This window comes from Xiphias gladius, chromosome 24 (assembly GCF_016859285.1).
Source record: "Xiphias gladius isolate SHS-SW01 ecotype Sanya breed wild chromosome 24, ASM1685928v1, whole genome shotgun sequence".
Lineage (NCBI taxonomy): Eukaryota > Metazoa > Chordata > Actinopteri > Istiophoriformes > Xiphiidae > Xiphias > Xiphias gladius.
The window spans coordinates 21,018,108-21,040,190 of NC_053423.1; the positions used below are offsets into that span (position 1 = coordinate 21,018,108).

A 22,083-nucleotide genomic window follows, 5' to 3' on the forward strand; every position below is an offset into this window, starting at 1 on the left:
CTCTCACAAGGCGACGGTTTCTCTGTTTGGTTGCTAGTTTAGCTAGTTCACGGCGTTTATAACTAAACCAAAAGGAATACATTTAAAACAAAAAAGATTATGGAAGCACTATCACAGCCGGTTATCTTTAACATAAATGTGTTTTTTTTTTTTTTTATGAAAATCTTTTAAGGGACGGAGTATTTCATACACATGCGCAATGCGCAGCGAACGCGGATTTGTTGGCGCCAGCGGCAACTGCGGGCAAGCTTGATTTGGACCGTGAACCGGGGAAGGTGAGCTGCTAATGTTTAGACTTCTGTGGTCTCTTCACCTCAGTAGTTTCTCTCTAACGCTTGTGAACCATTTCTAACTAAGCCTAGCGCAGCAGCTTGACCTCAAATCGTAGCCGGCTGCGTTTTACTTTGATGGAAAGTCAGTAAACTCGGTTGTTTTCGAGCTCGCAGCCCGACCGGTCGTGTTGAGTTAGCTAATATTAGCCAGCGTAACGTTGGTTTTTCATTGACATAGGAGTGTTATTTATAAAGTCGTATTTCTCAAGAGGAAGCAGGGGAAGAAAAAAAAAAAAGTTTGCATCCCTTCAGCTTGAATTAAAGTAAACGAAAGATTCGGTGCCTTTTGCTCTGGGTTTGGTAAAGTGAGAGGATTTAGCATAGAAATTATTAAAACGAACAAAAAGAAAAACAACAACAACAACATAACAGATGAACCATTAAATCGCTGCTAATCATGAGGCTGTCGGTCAGTGTTAAATTCAAAGCCTTTCATCAGTGGCACCGAGGACAAAATGTCCTCCCTGGCCCTTTGTGTTGCTCCCGCACGAAGGGAGCGCTTCTGGAGGCTTTCTCTGCCTCTTTGTGCTTTGCTCTCGTTCATTGTTTTTGTTTTTTGTTTTTTGTTTTTTTTAATTTTCCTCATGCAACTGCAAAATCCCGAGGCCAGAAATGTCCCCACGGCCGATAAAAAGCGTCTCAGACTGAGGCTTTTAGCAGCAGCAGCAGCAGCAGCAGCAGCGTCTCAGTGGACGGAAGCTGCAGAGCGTGGTCACTTTTACGGGCTTGTTAACGATACTGGCGCGTACGATCAGGGCTGTAGCATTTGCATGATGGATATACCTGAAGGCGTGTGTGTGTGTGTGTGTGTGTGTGTGTGTGTGTGTGTGTGTGTGTGTGTGTGTGTGTGTGTGTTTCTCTCATAAGGCTTGGCTCTCAGTAAGTGTTTCGTGCAGTCCAAGGCAGCTGCAGCTGGTGGTTAACCGTCTGCCGCTCTCATCTGGGGGGCCAACTTCCTGGTTTTGCTATTAACGAACACCAACTTTGCTTCCAAACCGTTTCCCCTTCTGCAGACCGACGGAAGCGGCCTCAGCCATGACTCGACGAAGGTAATCACCGGCCTCGGTGCTTTTGTGAATTACCACTGTAACTCGATTGATCGCTGGGCTTCTGTCAAATCTCCAGCTCCGTGTTGAATTCATCATTTTGATGTCTCCGCAGTGGTCGCCAGCAGAGACGATCTGAAAATGCTCGGGGGCAGAAAGGCAAACTTACCAAGGTAAGAGCCCCTGCAAACCACCATTCAGAGGGACTTCATATGACTTGAATTCGCGCTTATACAGACAAGCGTTTTCTGGAAGATCTGACATACACTCACAACTACTTTTTCTTTGCAGCAAAGCAACAGGGCAAAAGTTCAGCCCCTGTCGAAGCTGCAGTGTGAGGAGGTATTTTCCTTTCCTTAATTTTACAATATTCTTTTTGTTGGTTTTGCAGAGGCATAGCCAGGTCGGTTCAATGGCAGAAAATTGATAAATGGATGACGTGTGAGCTGTTTTTTGTTTTTAAGTTAAACAAGGAGCAAAGAGTAGCTTCAGAAATTCCAAGAACAAAACAAAAACTGTCAGAATATAGTCACAAAGAGCCAAAGCCCTCTAACAGGTGACGTCTGCGCTGCTGTCCATAACTGTTCACTAGCCGTGAATTCTCTTTTCCGTTTCAGAACCAGCTGGTACTTGGGGGTGTCGCCAAGCCCTGCATTCTCACCGAGACTCCTGAGAAGGGAGTCAGGGTCGCCTCTGACGAGCCCGGCTATCAAGACCCCACCGCCAGAGATGCTTCGGCTCGGCCGTCCCCTCTGCCTCATCTTGGGTAATGATCGCACGTTGTTTGGCCGTGGTTTGCTGGTGTCTTGGGCTGGACGGTCTAACGCGTGTTTTTTTTTTTCTTCATGTCACAGGTGGGGCTCCTCCGAAGACGTGTGGGTGAAGATGCTGCGCAAGGAGCAGAATTACAGACACAGCAAGAGCTTCATGCAGAAGCACCCCAGGATACAACCCAGAATGAGATCAGTCCTCCTTGACTGGTTAATTGAGGCAAGTGTTCAACTTCAACTGGAGTGTTTTTTTGTTTCCGAAGAGCAAGAGTACTCAAAAATCAAATGTTTATATTTTAAATCCTTTGTTTTGAGAAATTAGCAATTTAATTTCTTTTAAAATGGTAGCAATGTAGAATCCTATTCTGATCACAATGCTGCAAATGCACAAAACTCCAGATTCTTCCAGTTGATTATTCGGCGGTCGCTTAAACCAAATGAGTTATTATTTCAAGTTTAACTTTTAGCCCATTTGTTTAACTTCCAGTCATCTGCTAAGGGTTAAGGGCATTATGTTGCTCACGTGTAACGTGTCTGTGTAGCTAAGGCAGTCAAAACTGTGAGGAGTTGCGCTCAGCTGCACAAGATGTCTTAACAACCGTAGTCAGTGAACCATGAAAGTGTTGGCTAACAATTTCAGTTAACTTTACACATCTGTTTGTTGAAACAAGGGAATATCTTTTTTTTTTTTTTTTTTTTTTTTTCCTCCCCACATTCTTTACAATCAACACGTTGCCATTCCTTCACACGATTGACAACATAAAAGGCTGTACCCACAATGGCTGCAGTTACATGCACTTGTTTTTTCATTCCGATTTTGAAATCATTCCGATTGAAAATTTCGTGTCAACTGTTTAAATGGGATCTGTGTTTTTGTTTTTTGTTTTGTTTTTTTAAATGATGAGTGCGTCATGCATGGAGAAACGCATGTCTCCACACATTTACGTCCAGACGTAGGTCATGCGCATGAAAAGAACGCAGCCGTAAAGTAATCAGGTTAAATCGTTTCTGTTGTACAATTTTCCTTTTGATCGGTTTATGAAAAGGTTTAAACTACCCCTCTGCATCCGATTTGAAATTTCAGTGGCTTTTGAACTGATTTTTATAATTGGAATATTAGGCTCAATGTAAACGCACCTAATGTTTTCACCGGTTTTTCTAGGTGAGTGAGGCGTACACCCTCCACCGGCAGACGTTCTACCTGGCACAGGACTACTTTGACCGGTTCATGTTGACCCAGAGCAACATTGACAAGAGCATGCTGCAGCTCGTCGGGATCACCTGTCTCTTTATTGCATCGAAGATGGAGGTAAGGAGGAAAAGGAAGGATCCGGGCTGTTTTCCCCCAAAAGCACCTCAAGACTAAATTAAACACCAGTGTGCAGTACAGTGGCTATAGACACCATCGAATTCAAAATATGTCAACCAACGTCCTCCACTCAACAAATCTGAACAGCTCTGGGGGCACTCGGTGTGAAGCTAAAGCTGCAGAGAGGACGCACAACTTTATTCAGTTGTGCACAAACACCACTGCTTTGCAACACAATCTTTTAGCACTGCTGTTTCGTATTATTATTATTATTATTATTATTATTAATTTTATTTTTTTTACATCGCTTTGACTTTAGGGACTTGGTTCGATAGCATTTTATCTGATCTTTTTAATCTGTTCAGCGCAACACCGGCAGTGACCCTGAGGCCGAGCACTCGTCCTTCTCCAGTTAACAACAGTGCCACAAGTTCTTACTTTAACATGTGGGACCGTAGATTTTCTAAACGAAGGACTTGTCGTTGTGCGTCATCGGTCTTCTTTTTTTCCTTTTTCTTTGGCGACGCCTGTTGTGTCAGAGAGGAAACGGAGACTAAACTGAGAACATGGTTTTTATTTATTTATTTTTTATTTCCTTGTAGGAAGCCTGTCCTCCAAGGCTCTCGCAGATGGCGTATGTGACTGCAGGGACCTACTATGAGGACGAGATTCTTCAAATGGAGTTAATCATTTTGAAGGTAATACTATTACAAGTATGGCACCATTTTTGATTCATCATTCTTTATTAATAATCAGTATGAGAGCTTTAATTTTTTGCTAAATGCCATCTTGCGCGTGTTTTACAGGCGTTGCGGTGGAACCTTTGTCCTGAAACAGCCGTGTCTTGGCTGAAGCTTTATTTCCAGACGGCATCGATGGACGCTAACTCGGACCTGCTGGATCCACAGTTTCCACGGGACGCTTACGTCCAAATGACACGTGTAGGTGTTTGGATGGGATTCACTTTTTCTTTAAAGCATGCATGCTTACACATACGTCAGTTTAGTCGACATTTCTTTTAACCACTGACACTGTCCTGTCGGTGCTATGGTGGTGAATTGCACTCTGCTGTAAAACCCTGAAATCAGGATGCATCAGAGTTCTCTACTGTCTTCCTCCATCCAGCCCTTAAAACCAGTTCAGGCAAATGTTCGTACTTCTTCCCCTTTTGGTAATAATGGTCACCTGCTGATGTTCCCCAGCTCTGGCAGCTAATGAAACTACTGTTTCAGATCTGGCTCATTACTCATCTCAAATGCTTTGTTTTTCTCACTCTCTTTTGTCTCTGCCAGCTTTTAGATCTATGTATCCTCGACATAAACTCGCTGGACTTCCAGTATCGAGTGTTGGCCGCGTCAGTCCTGCACCATTTCCTTAAACAGGAAGCAGTTGAAAAGGTTTCAGGTAAGATTTGGGATTAATTACATTCATAGACTGGATGAAAATTAGACCAGATACAGTTGCAAAACGGTGTTATGGTATTTAAATTGGTCAAAAAAAAAAAAAACTGGGTTCTTGAACTTCAAGAGTAGAGTCTGTCGGAAGTGCATCACAGTAAATATTTTCTTTTTAATGATGTTTCACTCAATGTTCCATTCATTGGTGGTGCAAACACAGCAATAAAACTACATCAGTTTGTTTTTGTTGTTTATTTTTTGTTTTGTTTGGCTGAGTTGTGAACTTTTTTCCCCTTTCCTTTTGTGCTCAGGTCTTTCGATTGACGTCATCCAGCCATGTGTCAACTGGATGGCTCCCTTTGTTGAATCAGTGGGCCGGTTCGGCCAAGCGACGCTGAGGGATTTTGCCGAGACAAAAGACGGCGGACACAACATCCAGACACACACGGACTACATGACCATGCTGGTGAGGGTTTTTTCTTGTTCTGGTATTTCAAGAAAAAGCGAAAGGTAATGTGGATGACAGCGCGTCAACCCTATCCCACGATTCTTGACATTTGGCCCTCTGTCGGTGCCTCGCAGGAACCGTAGTTAATTAATGCTGACATAGTAACCGTTCTATATCGTTGTTGACATGATCAAGCCTTTCCATTTTTACCATCCTGTACAGAAGTAGATATCAATTTTGCCTATAATGTAGACCCGAAAACCTCGGGAATGTGATTCTGCTGTTGGTAGACGAGGTTCTGTAAAACAGGAATAATATGAGTAGGAGAACTTAGTACTAAACTGACAGGCGCAGACAATGAAGATGATTAGACAGTGATTGTAAATAAAATCGATGTCAGATTTATTCTTTTTGTTTGTATGCGCCCTTGGTAAATGAAAAAGAGAAAAAAAATGTTAAATGCACAGGAGTGCACGGCTGTTTCTGTGCTGCAGTCATCTAGGATTTACTCTTTACCAACTTACCAGACCTTTGGAGCTCCTAAATTTAAGAGCATCTTATTACTCATTTAGTCAAAAGAAGTTCATAAGTTTTCTGATTAGGAGTTAAAAAAAAAAAAAAAAATGTACTTTCACTTAGGTCCCAAATTTTCCTTTTTTAGCAGTTTGATAAATCCAGGCCATGGTCATCACCAGTCAAAACATCCTGTGGTCACGTATCTTATCAGGATTTTAACTGTAATAACGAAGGTGTAAGGTGGTGATCGTACTTCAGTTCCATAACAGATAGGATGCCACTTTTGTGAGACGCTTTTAATTTATTTGCTGACTGCAGGTGATGTTCAGTTATAAGCTTGATGAAATTTACACACACAACTAAATCTGTTTTAGCAGATATATTCACAAGGATTGATTTTTAAATAGTGAATTTTAACCTGAAAATGTTTGAATAAAACAATAATTTATCAAAGGATTTCAACTGTTGTCCCCACACAATAATTCCAGCATTTCCTGATGCCACTTTATCATTTGTTTCTGACTTTGAACCTTTTTTTTTTTTTATTTTAGGAGGACGCCAGCAAAAAGGAGGTGAACAGCCAGTTCCCCACTCCTCCCAGCAGCACAGAGAAACCCTGAACACTCTGAAACACGAGGAAGACTCTGAAGTGAGTGTGAACAAAGAGGACACAGGGTTAATGTCCCACAAACAGAGACAGAGTCTTGTTTACTGGAGACGGCTCCTATCAAAGCCAGAGTAGGGAGGGAAAAAAAAGACTGTTGATAGTCTGGATGGGAGTTTATTTCACACCTGCTGCTGAAATCTGTCACTGAATTCTTTATCGAGGATAATGTGCCTGAATTTGAAAGAATCTTGGCCAAAGCTTTTCTTGTCTTAAGATTTTAGCTTTCTTTTTAGCAACTAAATGGGTGCTTTGCTCCAGAAAAGAAAAATGTTTCTTCGAAAAAAAGTGTTGTTTGCAGTTAGTTGTCATTTCTAGAAAATGACATTTTAATACTGAATGTGCAATTATTTACTTTTTGTATCATATTAAATATGTCCGTAGCCAAAAGATAAAATCTTTTAAAAGACGTCAGGGTCAGTTTAAATTTTAAGTTGTTTTTTTTTAACGGGACTCTGTTAAAACCAACTGAGTGTGCTGCCGTATACTTCACCTGTCATCAAGGTGCTAGTCTCACCTAAATGCGAAAGACACTGATGTACAGGATGAGTATGCACTTTATTTTAAACCCTGATGGAAGCCACATACCCCAAAGCATTAGTTGAATAAAGTGCATACTCCTCAGTTCATTTGTGTTTCTCACTTATCTTTACCATGCTGTTGAAACCGAGGCATTGTTTGTATAACTCAGGGCATTAGTCAGTAACTATTTTTTTTTTATTAATTCATTTCAAATGATTACAAATGTACAAATGAACAACTGTATATTTATTTAGAAGTTTATTTTCTACCACAAAATAAAAAAAAAAAATATATACACATTCCCACCCCCTCAGAGTCTGGCAGTGGTTCACATGTCTCCTAGAAATACAGTTTGGCCATCGCCTGCAGGAACCTCTTCTTCCTCTTCTGTGCAGCCAGCTGCAGCACTTCCTCTGGGTTACTGGTGTTCAGCTCCGTCTGTCCGATCGCTTTTATCTGAGGAGAAAGCAAAGGGTTAGGAAACATTGGGTACATCCCAACTCTCTTATTCGCACCCTTGTTTTCCTCACTTGCACCTTAGCCGCTCCCACTAAAGGCTCAAGGAAAGGATGCGAGGAGAGAGGAATTGAGGAAATGTGTTTGTAGAGAAAGGAGACGTCCTTTCCTCTGGACCAACTTGCAACATCAGTTTTATCAAATATTTTTAATTTGGTGAATCGAAAAATAATTAAAACTTGGGAGTAAAACAGTTTAATCTATTGAACCTATTATTTGTTCACTGTAATGCTGTGAAGCAGTTTCAGATCAGTCTGATCAGCTGAAGCTTTCTCACAGGGTTATAACCAAGGGGTGTTTTGGACTGTTAAAAGAAGGGTGGACTCTTATGTCCTCGGTCATGGCTACTCAGAAATCCCTCCTCACTCCTCAGAGCAGAAATAGTAGCTTTCGGACGGCCGTCAAGATGGAGGCTCAGAACCACTTCTGGGTCAAGCGAGGATCGAGGACCAATCCAGCAAGGGAATTGGGATGTAGCCTCTGAGTAAGCAAAGACTTGTAGATTTGTAGGTTGAAAGAGGTCGAGGTTTAAACGGGGCTAAACTTGAAGCAGGTTTTAATTGTGTTGAAATGTCATTAAACTGCTGCTGGAACAAGGTTTATATACAAAAGAGAAATCTAAAACTTGCTTTTTTTCTTTAAACAAAATTCAGCCCAGTTTTAAGCTGCTATCACCAAATTGATATTGACTGGGGCAACTATCATGTCACTGTCCTGTAAACACTGTCGCCAAATTTGATGAATCTTTACTTCTCAGAGAAACCAGAGGAATACATGCTTCTTTAAGAGCTGTGAACTTTACATAAACCATTTAAAAATGCAGTGGACTGTCTGAAAAATGCATTTTCAATTTGCTTTTCACATGCTCTTGGCTCACGAAAAGCAAAATTTGTTTGGTTATCAAAGGACGGCGACAAGCTACTGTTAACTCAATTTAATAGTTACATAAATTGTAAAATATACAGCAGTTTTTTTTATTATGGTGCAGAAACAGGTTGATTTAAAACACTTGATGTTATTAACTATGGGTTCGGACAACTTACCGCTATTTGTCTCTTCTCGGTCTCGCCCCGTTTGTGGTGAATATCTGAACGCACATTAAGGGATGTAAGAACCAAAGTAAACCAGAGCTAATATGTTCCCTAAAGAATTAATGCAGGGCCTCTTAAAAGACCAGGTGAAGGCTGCAAAAAGACAAAAGTTAACGTTTCTTGGTCGTGAGATGACCGACGTGGCTTTGTGTTGCCCCCCCATGAGTCATTACATCAGTAACAGGATACGCGTGAGGTATTCCAGGATGGTGACGTCCCAGATGTAGTCGTAGAATGAGTCCATGGCGTCGTGACTGTGTTGATAACAGGAAAAACATTACAGATGTCAAGACCAGCTCTGTCGGTTGTTAATGTTGTAACGTGCGTCACGGCTGTGCCATACCTGTTCTGTTCTTGAAGAGCTTTGAATGCCGTCATGTAGTCGACTTCTCTCAGGAACTGGCAGAGGACGGCAACCTGGGAATGAGGGGTAACATGCGTTAAAAATCAGGCACTATAAAAAGAAAAATTTCCTGGACTAATCGCTGTGGCAAGCAGTGGTAACGCGACAAATTCAAAAGCCTTTGGAAACCTGAGGTGTGTTTACTCAATCAAACCTGAACTACAGTCTTAACCCTGTGATGAGCAGATGCTATGAGCTCGGTGAGGACAACCGAAATGTCTGGTCTGACCTCCTACCTGCGTGTGGCAGTTCATCATCGAGCAGCACTTGATCATCCTCTTCAGAACCTGCAAAGAAAAGTCAACGTGTCAGCGGGGAACCGATTCGTTTTAAAGGACAGGTTCACAATTTTTTCAAGTCTTTCTTCAAACGATACACAAATTCCCCTATAGGCAGTGAAATAGGTTTTGCTTGTTGTAATCATTCATCATTCATTGTGGTTGAATCATGTGATGGCTACTCTTTACTGCTTCTGTTAACATTAAACCACTTTTTTTTTTTTTTTAAATCGGATAGGACAAATGCGTTACCATGACGCAGCAGGAATTCAGGAACACAGTCAATTCACTGTACACACCCTGTGTGCAACCCTGCATGGAGTTGGTGCCACACCCATCGTAATCAAAACGGGTCACAGCCATGGCGTGATACGACCACGGTCATAGTTACAGCTACAGCCTGACTCAATCAGCCCCGGCAGCAGTCGGTGAGAGAGTTAGTTAACCTATCCACCTGCAGTTGTCCAGACTTGTGCCGGAGCCAGCCACAGCTGCCTTTTCACCCGCTTACTACATATTACAGCTCACCCTCTCTCTGTGGTTCAGAGGGAATGCAGGGTGTGTAACATAAAGAAGAAATGTTGTACTAAACACTGTAACTTTAAAAAGATAACGGACTAACTCGGACTGCTGAAGCCACACTAGCTTCAGCAGTGTGGCTTACATCTTGAACAGATCTCTTAAAAAAAGGTCAGTAGGAACAGGACCAATGATTGCAAAATGAAGCAAAGACTGTTTCCGTCTTCACATGGGCATGTGAGTGTTGTTTTAAGAAAGACTGGAAAAATTGAAAAACAGATCCTTGAATGTCACTTAAGTGTACAACAGTGGACTGAAACTACAATTCACACTGGCTCAGTGTGTTAAGTTTCAGTCTCTTGTTGTTAATCTTTTTACATCATTGTCATTTGCCCATAGGAGTTCTGATATTTTGTAATTATTCAACTACACAAAATAATTTTAAGTTTTGTTCTGGATTTGATTTTAGAATAAAAAAAATAAAAATCACATTGTCAGTGAGAACTTTTTTCATTTTTTTTTTTTAATTTCTAGGTGTTAACAACTGTTGAAAAGCTGTTCACTCTCATAGTAGGTGTAGTGTTCTATCAATTTCATAAACAGTGAGTGGCCTGAGTAATTTACCTGGTCAGTATAGACATCAGGGGGCACAGCTTTGGTGAAGAAGTCAGAGCACACAGCTCCAGCCTGTAGGTACAGGTTCAGTGCAGCAGAGTACTGATTGGTCACTACAGAGGGAGAGAAGACGGGTGGCATTACTCCGACCGAAACATCTGGATAAACGCCGTGTTTCCAAATATGTTTCCTGAACTGTTGTGGCCAGTTTATCAGCCAGATGTTTAGTGTTTGCCACCGAGAGCACTGTCACGTGAGGCAGACTGTCAAAGCAGTTCCAACAATCCACTGCACACGAAAGGTTTCCGCGGGTCCAGCTCGACTCTCAGTACTTTTGTAGCTTCTAACTGAGTCTCCGTAGCTTTGAGTTCAGCTTTACCCCCATGGGTCTGTCCATACTTTCAGATATCGGCCCTATTTTACCGTTTAGGGATCGTTTTCAGCTGTATCAAAGCTGTGTTAAGTTACTGCTGATGTTAACCCAAACTTCACATTAACAGCTTTCCTTTTTTCATTGTTATTTTTTACTGAATGATTAATTAACAATTCAACAAGAACTAAAAGGGTAAAAGTAAAACAAAAATTAAATTTTTTTTTTGCCTTGACCTCTTTCATTTTTCCACTCGTCCAAAGAAACCACCTCCCCACCCCAAGCAACTTCAGACAAAACATAAAGCCAGAGTACATTTACATCTATCCTGCCTTTCTAACCACGAAGGTCCAAACTATGGATTAACGAGCATGAGGAAGACCCAGCAAAAGCAAGTATTGGTGACATTGATGACCTCTCATAGTTAATCTCTAACATCCCAGAATTTCTTCCCCGAGACAGTCTGCAGACCGACAGCAAAGGGAGATCCGGTAACACCGGGAATAATTATTCAATTTATCAATTTAACTGTTTGTCCCAAAAAAAAACAAAGCTTTCCTCTGGCAAACCAGCAGGTTCCTTTAGTCACTAAATAACTATAGGAAATGTAACTGCATTGTGACAGCATGACTTGAGTGGTCACAGGCAAGAGTATCGCCACCCCTATCCAGCCACGTCCTTTAACTGAGTCATTTGTGCCTTACCTGACACTCCTGATGTCGTAAGCCCCAAACATCTGGTTCTCCGAGTGGCTTAAAACAATTAAAGATTTATTTGCTATTCGACTCTTGTTTGCCCAAACCCATTGGTGACTATTTTAGAAACTGAAACCTCAACTAAATTCACAGATAGGAAAAACAAAGGCTGTATCGAATCATTAAAGCTCAAACGACCTGGGGCCAGATGCACGCGAACTGTGCAGATTCACGACTAAAACTGCAGAAATATGCATATAGATGTGTACAGCTGCATGTACGATTGGTACTGTTTTATAAATCTCAATCACTGTGGAACTGAATCCACATGCACAAGCCTCATTTCCACTCCCAGTGGAATTGGCAAACCTAAACAAACTATTTTAATATAAGATTACATCTCTCATATTTATCTCGTATTTAATCCCCCGCGAGTTTATGTGTGGGAAATGGCGTACGCATGATTTTTGTGCGTACATACTGTTTATACATCTCTTTTCTCACTTAGCAGCACTGCTGTTGTTCTTACCAAAGTAGATGTCGGCCTGTGTGATGAGCCACGACTGGTTATTGGGGTTCAGGGTGAGAGCGTAGGACACCAGCTCTTTGACCGTCACAGCCACAGCTTCCACATCCACCGCCTGGATGCTGTTCACCACACAACATCAGAATCAGTGGCTTTGGTCAGCTAGAATTCATGTGCAGACAATCCAAACAAACTTCTTTTAAAAACAAGTTCTTACTTTGGGAGAGAAGATGGCCAGATGGAGAGGTGCTCGGCTGTCACTTCATTTACAATGTCATCCTGGAGAGGAAGAAAACATTTGATTACCCAGCAGTGTGTGTGCAGAGTGGAATTACAGGTGCAGCAGCTACACCACAATCCTCAAACAGTACCAGGGTTTTTAGATGCATGTGAGGCACGTAAAGCACATTTTTAAAATTTAATTTCAGACCCTACGGTGTGCTATCACTGTTGCTGCAGTGTGGAAAAGCAAATATTTTCTCAGCTCAAATTTGAGACATACCCGCACTATGCTGTGCAGCCTCACAAACAGTGAAATGAGGGTTGTCAGCACCAATGGCTCCTGTAAGAATTAAGATGAAACGTGTTACCTTGCATCATTACCCCCCCATACAATTAAAATATAATATTTCCACTGTTTAACTTTGGCGTATTTTATACTTACTCGAAGTTTCTTGATGAAAGTGATGAATTTGCTCCTAAATGGGTTATACAATGAAAAAATAACAATCAGGCACATGTAAAAACCCCTAAAACCTCTGGGAAATGGGAATTGGTAAGGATGTCTGTACCTGTGCAAGATGCCCATAGAGGACTCTCTCTGTTTAATGAGGCCCACTCGGCCGTCGTTGTTCCTCTTGTGTTGGATAGACACGCTGCAGATCTGAACCACCACGTCCCACAGCTCCTTGGCTGTGCGTCGACTCTCTTTAGGACCCGGGAGCTCTTTGCACGTCGATGCCAGGAGCTGACCGAGCTGTCGGAGGGAAGCAGAGGCAACGAATTTTGCAATCGAAAACCACAGCCGTCTTACTGCTTTAACCATCATTACCAAACTGTTTAAACCCACGTAACTTCATTTTGAACTCTCAGGGAGATATCTCAATGTTTCCAAAGCTACAAAATTGATCTACCTATCATATGGCTGAAATTAGGTGATGAAACAAGGATCTTGTGAACAAGTGATCTTACAGTGTAGAAAATGTTTTTCTATCTTGCAGGCTACTTAAAGGGAAATGTAAAGTGAAAATCAGAGTTCAAGACGTTAACTGTACTAGAATGTGATGAAATTCACTCAAATACGGATACTCTGTTTTCTCTGCAGTTATTGCAGCTTGCAAAATTGCATCTGAACTAATCGACTGCTAAGACCTAAGGAATTTAGTGAGCTCGTAACAGCAGAGTATACAAAGTTCGGTGGAGCCAAGTTTGAGAGAGAAATGACAGCATTTATCCTACTGCCATGAAGAGGCAGCGGTGGACCTGAGATTAGTGACGAAAATACTTTTTACCTTGATGTATGGGTTGTTCATGACCAGAGACGGTGGCACCTGCAGAGTCAGGTAGTCGTTCTCCCTCCAGTTCAACATGAAGGCGACACACTCCTCTCCCACCACCTGACGCAAAGGCAGATCTGGAGACAAAAACGATATACGGTAACTTAGTGCGTCAGAAAATTACACCGTTGGCACTGTTTTAGGTTGATGAGTGAAATGTAAAACATATTTCGAAAAAGCTTTTGGCTTTTTTTACTGACAAACAATACTATGGTTAGAGCAGGTGTGTTAAATTTCATGTATTCTTAATGTCCAGACTTTCTACAAGGCTCCTTTAATCCACTGTAGTGTGCAAGTTTTGATCCTACTCCGATATATAGGATACAATCTAATGTTAGAAGTGCATCCACAAGTGTGTTATATATTTAATTTTGCCAAATACTTCTAATAGCACCATGAGACGGGGTTTACAACACATCACGAAATCAGAAACTTAAAAAAAAAAAAAAAACACACTACACGTCGGTACAGATCAGGTAATAAATCAACATCCACTCACCGTGAATCCTCATCTCCAGGTAACCTCTGACCCTGCTGACCAGGTCGGGGGGCGGTCGCTCCTTGCTGCCCTCGGCCGCCATGCTCTCGTGCGCCCGAACCTCCAGCAGCAGCATCTCGTTCAGCATCACCTGCCTCAGCTTCGGGGAGAACTCAGTAACCAGCTCCAGGCAGGCTGAGAAAAGCTGCCGTGCGTGGACAAAGTCCTGAGACGACAGGGAAACGGGATCCAAGTACTTAACGTTTCTTTCTACTTTCGAGTGAGAGTCACCGCTTAGATTTCAAAGCATAATTTTCAGCCTGAAAATTCCTTTCACCCTAACATTATTTTGCAAATACGTTACAATCGTGAGCACTGATAATGTAATCAGACCTTTATTGATATGCAGTGGAGTCCTTTGGCCATTAGGATGTACACAAGGTCCTTGGTCAGGTTGTCTTTAATAGCGAGGATCACGTTGATGTAGTCTGGAGGAACCTCCCACTATACACACACACATGCAAAAAGTATTATTTTAATCATTACAGTATGTATTTTTCATAACATTTGATGATTAACATTACAGTTTGTATACTAAATTACAGTAGCGCTTACATTTTGGCAATTTAGAGCTTTAAGGGAATCCTTACGTTACTCTTAATAAGAGCTTTTGTATATACAGTCTACATCTATAATCTTAGTGTAAAAGACAATCCTTAATGTCTCTGATATGAGCGCTTGAGTCTATTTTTTCTTCCGGTATCTTTTTTTAAACCTCTGACCTTGCTGTTGACCCTCCAGAAGGGTCGTTCGGCCATGCCGTGCAGTTCGATAAGAATTTGCCTGATCCTGCGCGGCTCCAGGGAGAGGATAAGCTGCTGCTCCAGCTGCCCGATGTTCACACTGGCCGAAGCTGTCGGACGACGAACCAAAAATATAGCAAGCCACAAGCTCAGGGACACATGGCTGATATATTCCACCGAGCAGTAACGCATCACTGGCGGCATTTTGACAGGAAACTAAGGGTTATATTGGATGTCACCGAATAATGTGTACAAGAGAAATTCAGCCCAGCACCTGGAATGTCGTAGAAGGAAGGCAGGGGTTTGGCGCTGAGGTTGATTGTGGCAGACCTCTTCCTCATCTGCTCCACCAGGACCTTCCTCTCCTCCTCCCTCAGCAGCTCCATGAAGAGCTTATGAGATGACACCACAAACACCAGAGACAGCTCCTCCAAGCTTTCACACAGAGTCCTGCGCAACAAGAATGGTTTAGTTTAGGAGTCAGACAAGTCAAGGGCATCATTAAAAATTATCCTACTTTTTATGGTGAAACTCTTTATGTGAAATTAATGCCGTTTAATGAAAAGCTCATGCACTGATGAAGAAACTGCTTAGTGACCTGCACAGTGCCTGGTCAGTTGCAGCCTCTGCTTTTTCCATTTAAATATATAGAGGTGCAGTGTCAGTGTGTCTGTACGTGGCAAGCAAAATGACTGATTCTGCTTTGTGTCACTAACTTCATGAAGTTGGCCATGTTTCTTCTGGATGTCTCAGACGGACGGTCCTTTTCCAGTGAACGTGTGCACACCTGCGGATTCAAATGCACTCATAGCTTTCAATTTCAGCTCAGTCCCATTTGCAAATTTAACTCCTCCAACCTCAGCACAACTTCTACCACTTAAAAAATGATTTGCTACAGATCATGTCCGTTGTGAGAGTTGTATTATTGCGATAATTAATGCTTTAACACTGGGTGCAAGTCTTCATTCTCCCACAGACCTCTTTTCATAATGCTATGCTTCATTGCCACCAGCTGCGATAAAAGGGACAATGCAGACTTCTTTAGATTATTTAAGGATTTTTGAACTGAGCTTGATTACCTCTAAAATGAAGTCCACCATTCGTTTACTGGGCTTGAGAAGCAGCTGCTGGAAGCGCACACTGAGGACCTCGCCTTCCAGAGCATCTCGGACAGCGTTGCAAACACACAGCTTGTGGCAAACCTCATCCAGGCCAGTTTCCCTGCACAGTTGTAGAGAGGTTGTTTGAAGATTCTAATACGGAAATGTCTTGATCACATGAATCATCTTACTCTGCAATATAAGCGGGTCTGTACATAATCTTGCCTATTGCTCAGGTATTTACCAAAGCTACTAACGGTCTGGCAAGAAATATTAATTTAACATGATTTTAGTTACACCTACAGTGAGTTAAGTGCTTCATTAATAAACAAAACCTGGCCAGACTGTCTGTATTTACAGGTTAGGCTGAAAAATTCCCCTCTTAATAGATTAAAAAAAACAAAAACAATTTGTGATTCAGAAAAAGGCTGTGCCTTGTTCCACTACAGGCTATCACACACTTCCACATCTATAGGCTTCATTTAAGTGCCACCTGTTTAAAATAGCTTTAGCTTTGGATTGAACTGTGGTCTCACCCTTGTTGGACTTTGTACAAGAACTCCCGGAGAACAGACCGTCTGAAGTGGTTTGGCAAACTGCGGGTCACGTTGTCTTTGGTGAAGGCTTCAATGACAGCCTGTGAGAGTGGAGGTGGAATTGAGTCACAGGTTCTACATAATGTAAAGGACTACACGTGATACACAGCGCTGAATACCTCAGTTCAGTTGGATGTCTTTGTGGTATCTCTCAATAAGCTTCAGTTTTACAACATACCACAGGACTCATTATGTAGTCCCACAGAAAAGCTTCAGCTTTAATGTCAGTGCTGGCTCTGCTCTGACCTGGTAGTTGTGTGCCCTGACCAGGCTGTTGATCTGATCGTAGGGTGTGGTTTGGGAGTCGGAGGGGTCACAGTCTCCAGTCAAAGCTTTGCAGGCGTTCCAGTAGCCAGCCAAACGCTTCTCATCCAGGTGAACATGAACAGTTGAGTCCAGCTGAAAAATAAAAATACATGGGAATTACTGAGACCCACAAACTGCACCAGGCCAGCATTGTAAGCACTTTCAGATTTTATGATTGACAAGCTTTGCTTTGTTGTTCCCCTGACAGAATTTTAAACAACGCATGGCTGTTGATTTCAAAATAATAGCTTACTTCAACTCTTTATTGTCGAGTTTATTCAGTACATCAAAACAAGAGAAATCTGGACAAAGTGAAGTCCTAACCATACTAAATAATAATAAACGAGTAAATCTACCTTCTGTAACAGTTCCTTTGTCTGTCTGAAGTGATCCCTGGCTTTCTCGAAGGCGGGTTGGTCTGTGCAGCCTTGCTGGAAGAAAATACCTCCCAAATCATAGTGCACCTGAAACACAAGTTACACCACACTGGAGTACAAGTCACTAGCTATAAAATCAATTATGTTCAACTGAAACCACATTTTCAAATTAAACACAATCAAAACCACTTTCAGTTTTCTGCCGATTCGATGATGCGAAGTTTTAGATTATTTATCACGGACATATTCTAATAGTTCAGACACACACTCTGTAATGCAAGAGTGATCTAAATCTAAGATATATTCCAGCCAGACAAAACCGCGTGGTCCTCCAACCTGATAGTGGAGCTCATCAGCGCTGATGCGAAGCCCTGCGGTCGAGGACTCTGTCTCTCCGTTGGCAGCAGCATCAGCAGCCAGCAGGTCCAGAGTCCTCAGGGTGTGAATGTAGAAGTCTTTCTTTAGTTGCAGAGCTCCTTCCAGGACACTGATTGAGTCCGCCGCCTGCTCTTTCAGCTGAGGTCATAATGGTATAAGGAGGAGAAAGTACATTTCAGTTAACCTACTAGACAATTTCCTAGACAGTGGAGAAACACAAAAACAGGAATTACGGGAAAAGGTGATATAATGAGATGTTGTTCATCCAAACATTTACAAAATCAAAACTATCAAAATGTATGAAAGCGTTTCTGAGCATTTCCACTGTATACATCAGAAAACGTTAACTCACCACAGTAAGGATGTTGTCCGTCATTTCTTTCTCCTGCTGCACAATACTTAACCTAGGACCAAACAGAGGAAAAAAGGAACTCATGTCTTGATCTACCCTTAAAACTCAAAGTAGAAGTTGTTTGGACATGTTGTACATTTAATTAAATCTATACAGTATGCGCAACTGAGCCTGGATGTTGCCATTTGTACAATGTTTCAGATAAGTACGACTAAGTTTATTTGTTCTGTAAACAACTTAAATTTGTTCAGAGGATCGGAGGATTCAATAGGAAGGAAGGGACAGAACTTACATGTTCATCTGGTGAGGTCCCGGTTTGGTCTGTTTCTCTGGAAAGCTGCTCAACACAATGGTTCTGATGGCCCTTTTTAGAAAAAAAAAGAAAGTAGACCTAGGCATGAGAAACAGTCAAAATTCTTTGTTACACCACACTTGTTTGATGCGATGGTAGGAATGTATGTACTCAACTAGTGCCAAAATAGCTGAGTTGATACAAATAAGCAGACAAAGTCAACACATGTGATGTCCTGGTGGATGAGTCCATGATGTGAGCTATCTACTGCCGTGGGACTGAATCTGGCTCAGGATACTTTTTGCATGTGGTGCGTTTCTTTCCCGTCTTCTTATGCTCCAATAAAGGCATAAAATCCCCAACGAAATATGGACCAATGTATTGTATACAAATGTGTGAATTGTTGCTATTTAATTAAGATGACAAGACAACAGCAACTCTTTGACAACAATGTTTCTGATCTAAAATCATTTTAGAGGTTTCTGCGCTGCCAACAGTCACGTTCTTGCATTTAAAGATTTTAAATATTTGCACAAAAAATCATCAAATCTATCACTATTGACCTTTAAACAGTTATTTTGGTTATACCCTGCAAGAATACTACAAGACTGTTGTGAGTGGTACTCTTCTTTGTAAGCTTTTTCCCCTTTCATCTACATTTTTTCTTATGACTGAAGTCATTTGGATTACTGTTTTTCTAAATTTCTCGAGTGTAAGTCAATACATGTTCAGACCAATTACAATGAAAGTTGTAGTATTTCCCTCTCAGACATGACTGCAAATAGAGAATTTGAATTTCAGGTCACAGTGGATTAGTCAGACTATTTCATTAGTTCAGCCAGTGCATCTGATCCCAGTTTGTTTCGTGTCAAGGCTCACTCACCAGCGGTTGTAGATGATAACAGCCATGGCGGTGGTAGGAGGCAGAGTGGAGAGGTCCAGGTCCACATGTTTCACCCCTGGGGGCACTTTGCTCACACACAGGAGCTCATTCAGTAACATATTTAACACTGGAATGGTCAAGCTGGCAAGAAAGGAGGAGAGATCAGTACATAATGCAGAAGCCTATACGGTTTGTTAGACTGCAGACATGTCAGAGCAGAAGACATTTTCAACTTTGCTTTCCTGGCAACTTCATATCTCTAATTTTCTGGAAAAGTAGTTTTAACATTTACATTTCTGATTTGTTGGAAAATTACAGAACTTTAAGGATAACACAACAGAAAGTCATTATTCTTCAAGAACAAAGATTTGAGGAATTGACGCACATTGACAATGTTGTGTGAAAAACTGCAACACATTCACTTACCCTTTCTCAAGTACTTCCAGATCCCACTTCATGTGGGCTGCTACTTTCAGTGCCAGCAGCTTCAGGGTGCGGTTCCTGCGGTTGTCTGCTGGAGGCTGCACTTGATTCTGCTCATTTACTGAGGGCTTTGACGCCTGCTCCAGGAACTGGATGATCAGCTGCACTGGTAACGGGTCTGTGGAAAGAGATTTACTTATGCACCAACGGGCACACAGCCCTTGTTTGTTTAGGGGGTCCAGTCACAATGCTGACTACAGATCAACATGTAACCTGAGATTCTCTTCAATTTCATAAACCTATGATATGACAGCAATTATTAGCTAATTGTGTAAAAAAGTACTTTTGCATGAGGAAAACTGCATTAAAACCTAAAGTGTGGAAATCCTTTATCCACAGGAGTGAGACATATTCACCATAAAACAACAAAGTGAAGCTAGTATTGCCAGGGTATGTCACCAAAATGTGAGTCAAAAACAAAGATGGGATACAACAAAGGATTTTTAAGCCATTAACTTGTTATCTTGGTAATTAACAGACCACTGCAAATTGACCAAAGGTACCAGAACCTGTAGTCACGGGTAAGTCTTAGCTGACCTGGGTTTATCTTCTGCAGGTGTTTCTCCAGCAGGCTGCCATCCAAGAGGAACTCGAACCACGAAGTCTGAAGAGGCGTGCTGGGCCGACTGCTGGCCACAGCAGCCACTCGGTCTGCTGCCTCAGCACTCATCCTCCCCTGGTGGGAGACAGAGATGAAAATTAGTTTTATTTCACCAAGACATCACCATGATTCTAATGGTAGTGAGGAATTCAGACTAGATTAAACCTCTATGTCAGGAAAAAATTAAACAGTTTCCTGAAAGAAAAATGGTGAATCAAAGCTGAATACTTTTGCTGAGGTCTGGCTTTATATTGTAACTCCATGATAGATGACAGGCTTAAAACAGGTTTTTAAACCTGTTTTGAGAGAAAAAAAAATGTGTCTCTTGCTTAAGCAGTGTTTTTTTTTTTTTTTTTTTGCAATTACACATGCTGTTTTGTTTTGTTTTGTTTTGTTTTTTGGATTGTACATTTTAAGGAATAAAAATATTTGATATGTCCGGTCATACTCTGGTCTTAACTAAATTTTGACTAATTATATAGTTACTGCGGTTTGGCTTTGTAGGGCAGATTTTCTTATTGAAAACACTTGGCAATGTTCTGTATATTTTCTCTATAAAAATACATTTTCATGGATTTAATGTGTCAAAATGATCCCAACTCAATATTAATATATATAGTCTTGATCTTAAAGAGTTCATGGGTACACAACTAGATAGGTAGCTTCTTGTGATAAGACAGTAAGACATACAGCTGCAGCAAACTGACTGATGGTGGAATAAAAGAAGCTATTTGAACAGATTACCTAGAGCCGTGGGAAATTTTAGCGAGCATTTTTCGCAACTTTGATTTCTTTTTTATTTATTTATTTTTTGACAGAACGATAAATCGATAAGGAAAATAATGGTTAGCTACATGTTAATGTTTAATTTTCTGTTATGGCCTGGGGAGCTTTAATCTTATTCATGTGTAGTCCCGACTGGGTGGGGATTTCAACGTTGCCCGACGGGAACTGTAGGAGTGTGACTGAATCAAGGTTGTTCGGGCTGCCGCTGTGTTTAAATCCAGCGCACCCCTTGCACCCATTCTCTCTCTTGTGTCTGGAGCTAACATAGTTTAGGCTAATGTTCTACCCAACAGGCTAAACTCTACAGCCCGCCCCGCACACATAGGGGACGGATTAGCTTACCTTATCAGGCCAAAAACGAACAAGCACAGGATATAAGTGCCTAATCTAGACCAAAAAATCTCAAATTAAAGTGCTGGAACAGCTACACGGACTGTTTGGTTCTCACATAATTCATTTTGGCTTTCGCCATCCCTCCGCCGTAATTCCGGTTCCTCTCTGTCGCCAAGGAAACAAACACTGCGCTACATTTACGCATATTTATACCCTGGGCTCTAAAACTGTAGTAGATAATACTCTGTTCTATCTCTGTACGATTCAAACTGCTTTGTATCGTAGTAGATACAAACTACTACGATATTGGATAACGAATTCATTCAGTATTTGATTTTGGACTTTGAGATTAATATTATGGAGGATCATTTTACCCAGAATTAAAATTAAAGGTTTCCTGGTCGTAACTACGTTGTAAAAGGTTAAAAAGGTTAAAACGTTAATAGAAAAAAAAAAAAAAAGAAGCTATAATATTATTGTTGTAATGACAAATATATATTGTGAAATTTGAACAAGTAACGCTGAAAACTCACATACATACATAAAAACATACATACATACTTAAAAAACGGAAAAGTTTAAAGGGAAATGCCCCAATTTAAACCTGATAATGAAAACATAGCATTGATTAACATCAAAATGGTGAATAATTTAAAAACTTTTATAAGATAAAACAATATCTTAAGGGAAAGAGGAGGGATGCTGTTTCAGCGTGACTATTGTTAAGCGGTCATCTACAAAT

The 22,083-nt window shown here is 41.3% G+C and overlaps 2 protein-coding genes across 3 annotated transcripts; one reads left to right on the top strand and one right to left on the bottom strand.

Moving 5' to 3' along the window:
• Window positions 1–205: 205 nt before the first annotated feature.
• LOC120786526 (G1/S-specific cyclin-E2-like) lies at window positions 206–7,256 on the top strand. Its single transcript, XM_040121994.1, has 12 exons — window positions 206–275; window positions 1,200–1,381; window positions 1,494–1,551; window positions 1,670–1,720; window positions 1,996–2,144; window positions 2,233–2,368; window positions 3,311–3,457; window positions 4,060–4,155; window positions 4,264–4,398; window positions 4,750–4,861; window positions 5,166–5,320; window positions 6,370–7,256. Exons 2-12 carry the CDS (start codon window positions 1,368–1,370, stop codon window positions 6,436–6,438), a joined length of 1,122 nt encoding a protein of 373 aa, XP_039977928.1. The 5' UTR covers window positions 206–275; window positions 1,200–1,367; the 3' UTR covers window positions 6,439–7,256.
• Window positions 7,257–7,259: 3 nt separating this feature from the next.
• Window positions 7,260–21,506, bottom strand: ints8 (integrator complex subunit 8). Of its 2 annotated transcripts, none has more exons than XM_040121992.1 (28): window positions 21,457–21,506; window positions 20,159–20,297; window positions 19,565–19,739; window positions 19,139–19,279; window positions 18,256–18,327; window positions 17,964–18,015; window positions 17,570–17,749; window positions 17,213–17,320; window positions 16,797–16,949; window positions 16,491–16,591; window positions 15,934–16,075; window positions 15,571–15,641; window positions 15,129–15,304; window positions 14,834–14,964; window positions 14,445–14,555; window positions 14,073–14,277; window positions 13,529–13,650; window positions 12,809–12,993; window positions 12,682–12,715; window positions 12,520–12,579; window positions 12,235–12,296; window positions 12,021–12,139; window positions 10,436–10,539; window positions 9,251–9,301; window positions 8,955–9,028; window positions 8,801–8,865; window positions 8,564–8,607; window positions 7,260–7,460 (listed from the first exon to the last, which is right to left on the bottom strand). In XM_040121992.1, the coding sequence occupies exons 1-28, from the start codon at window positions 21,478–21,480 to the stop codon at window positions 7,344–7,346; spliced, it is 3,018 nt and encodes a 1,005-aa protein (XP_039977926.1). In that variant the 5' UTR covers window positions 21,481–21,506; the 3' UTR covers window positions 7,260–7,343. The 2 variants fall into 2 exon arrangements, with proteins under 2 accessions (XP_039977926.1, XP_039977927.1); XM_040121993.1 differs by having other exon boundaries at window positions 7,344–7,460; window positions 21,351–21,506.
• Between the last annotated feature and the right edge of the window lie 577 nt (window positions 21,507–22,083).

Bases quoted from the DNA above. Each gene is read 5' to 3' on its own strand.
- ints8 (XM_040121992.1), bottom strand. From the start codon at position 21,480: ATGGCGAAAGCCAAAATGAATTAT. The intron at 14,278-14,444 runs GTCTGATTACAT...CTGTCGTCTCAG, and splicing joins TCCACTGCATATCAATAAAG to GACTTTGTCCACGCACGGCA. The intron at 9,302-10,435 runs GTAAATTACTCA...TTTTCTTTGCAG, and splicing joins CTGATGTCTATACTGACCAG to GTTCTGAAGAGGATGATCAA.
- LOC120786526 (XM_040121994.1), top strand. The intron at 1,721-1,995 runs GTATTTTCCTTT...TTTCCGTTTCAG, and splicing joins CGAAGCTGCAGTGTGAGGAG to AACCAGCTGGTACTTGGGGG. The intron at 4,399-4,749 runs GTAGGTGTTTGG...TGTCTCTGCCAG, and splicing joins CTTACGTCCAAATGACACGT to CTTTTAGATCTATGTATCCT.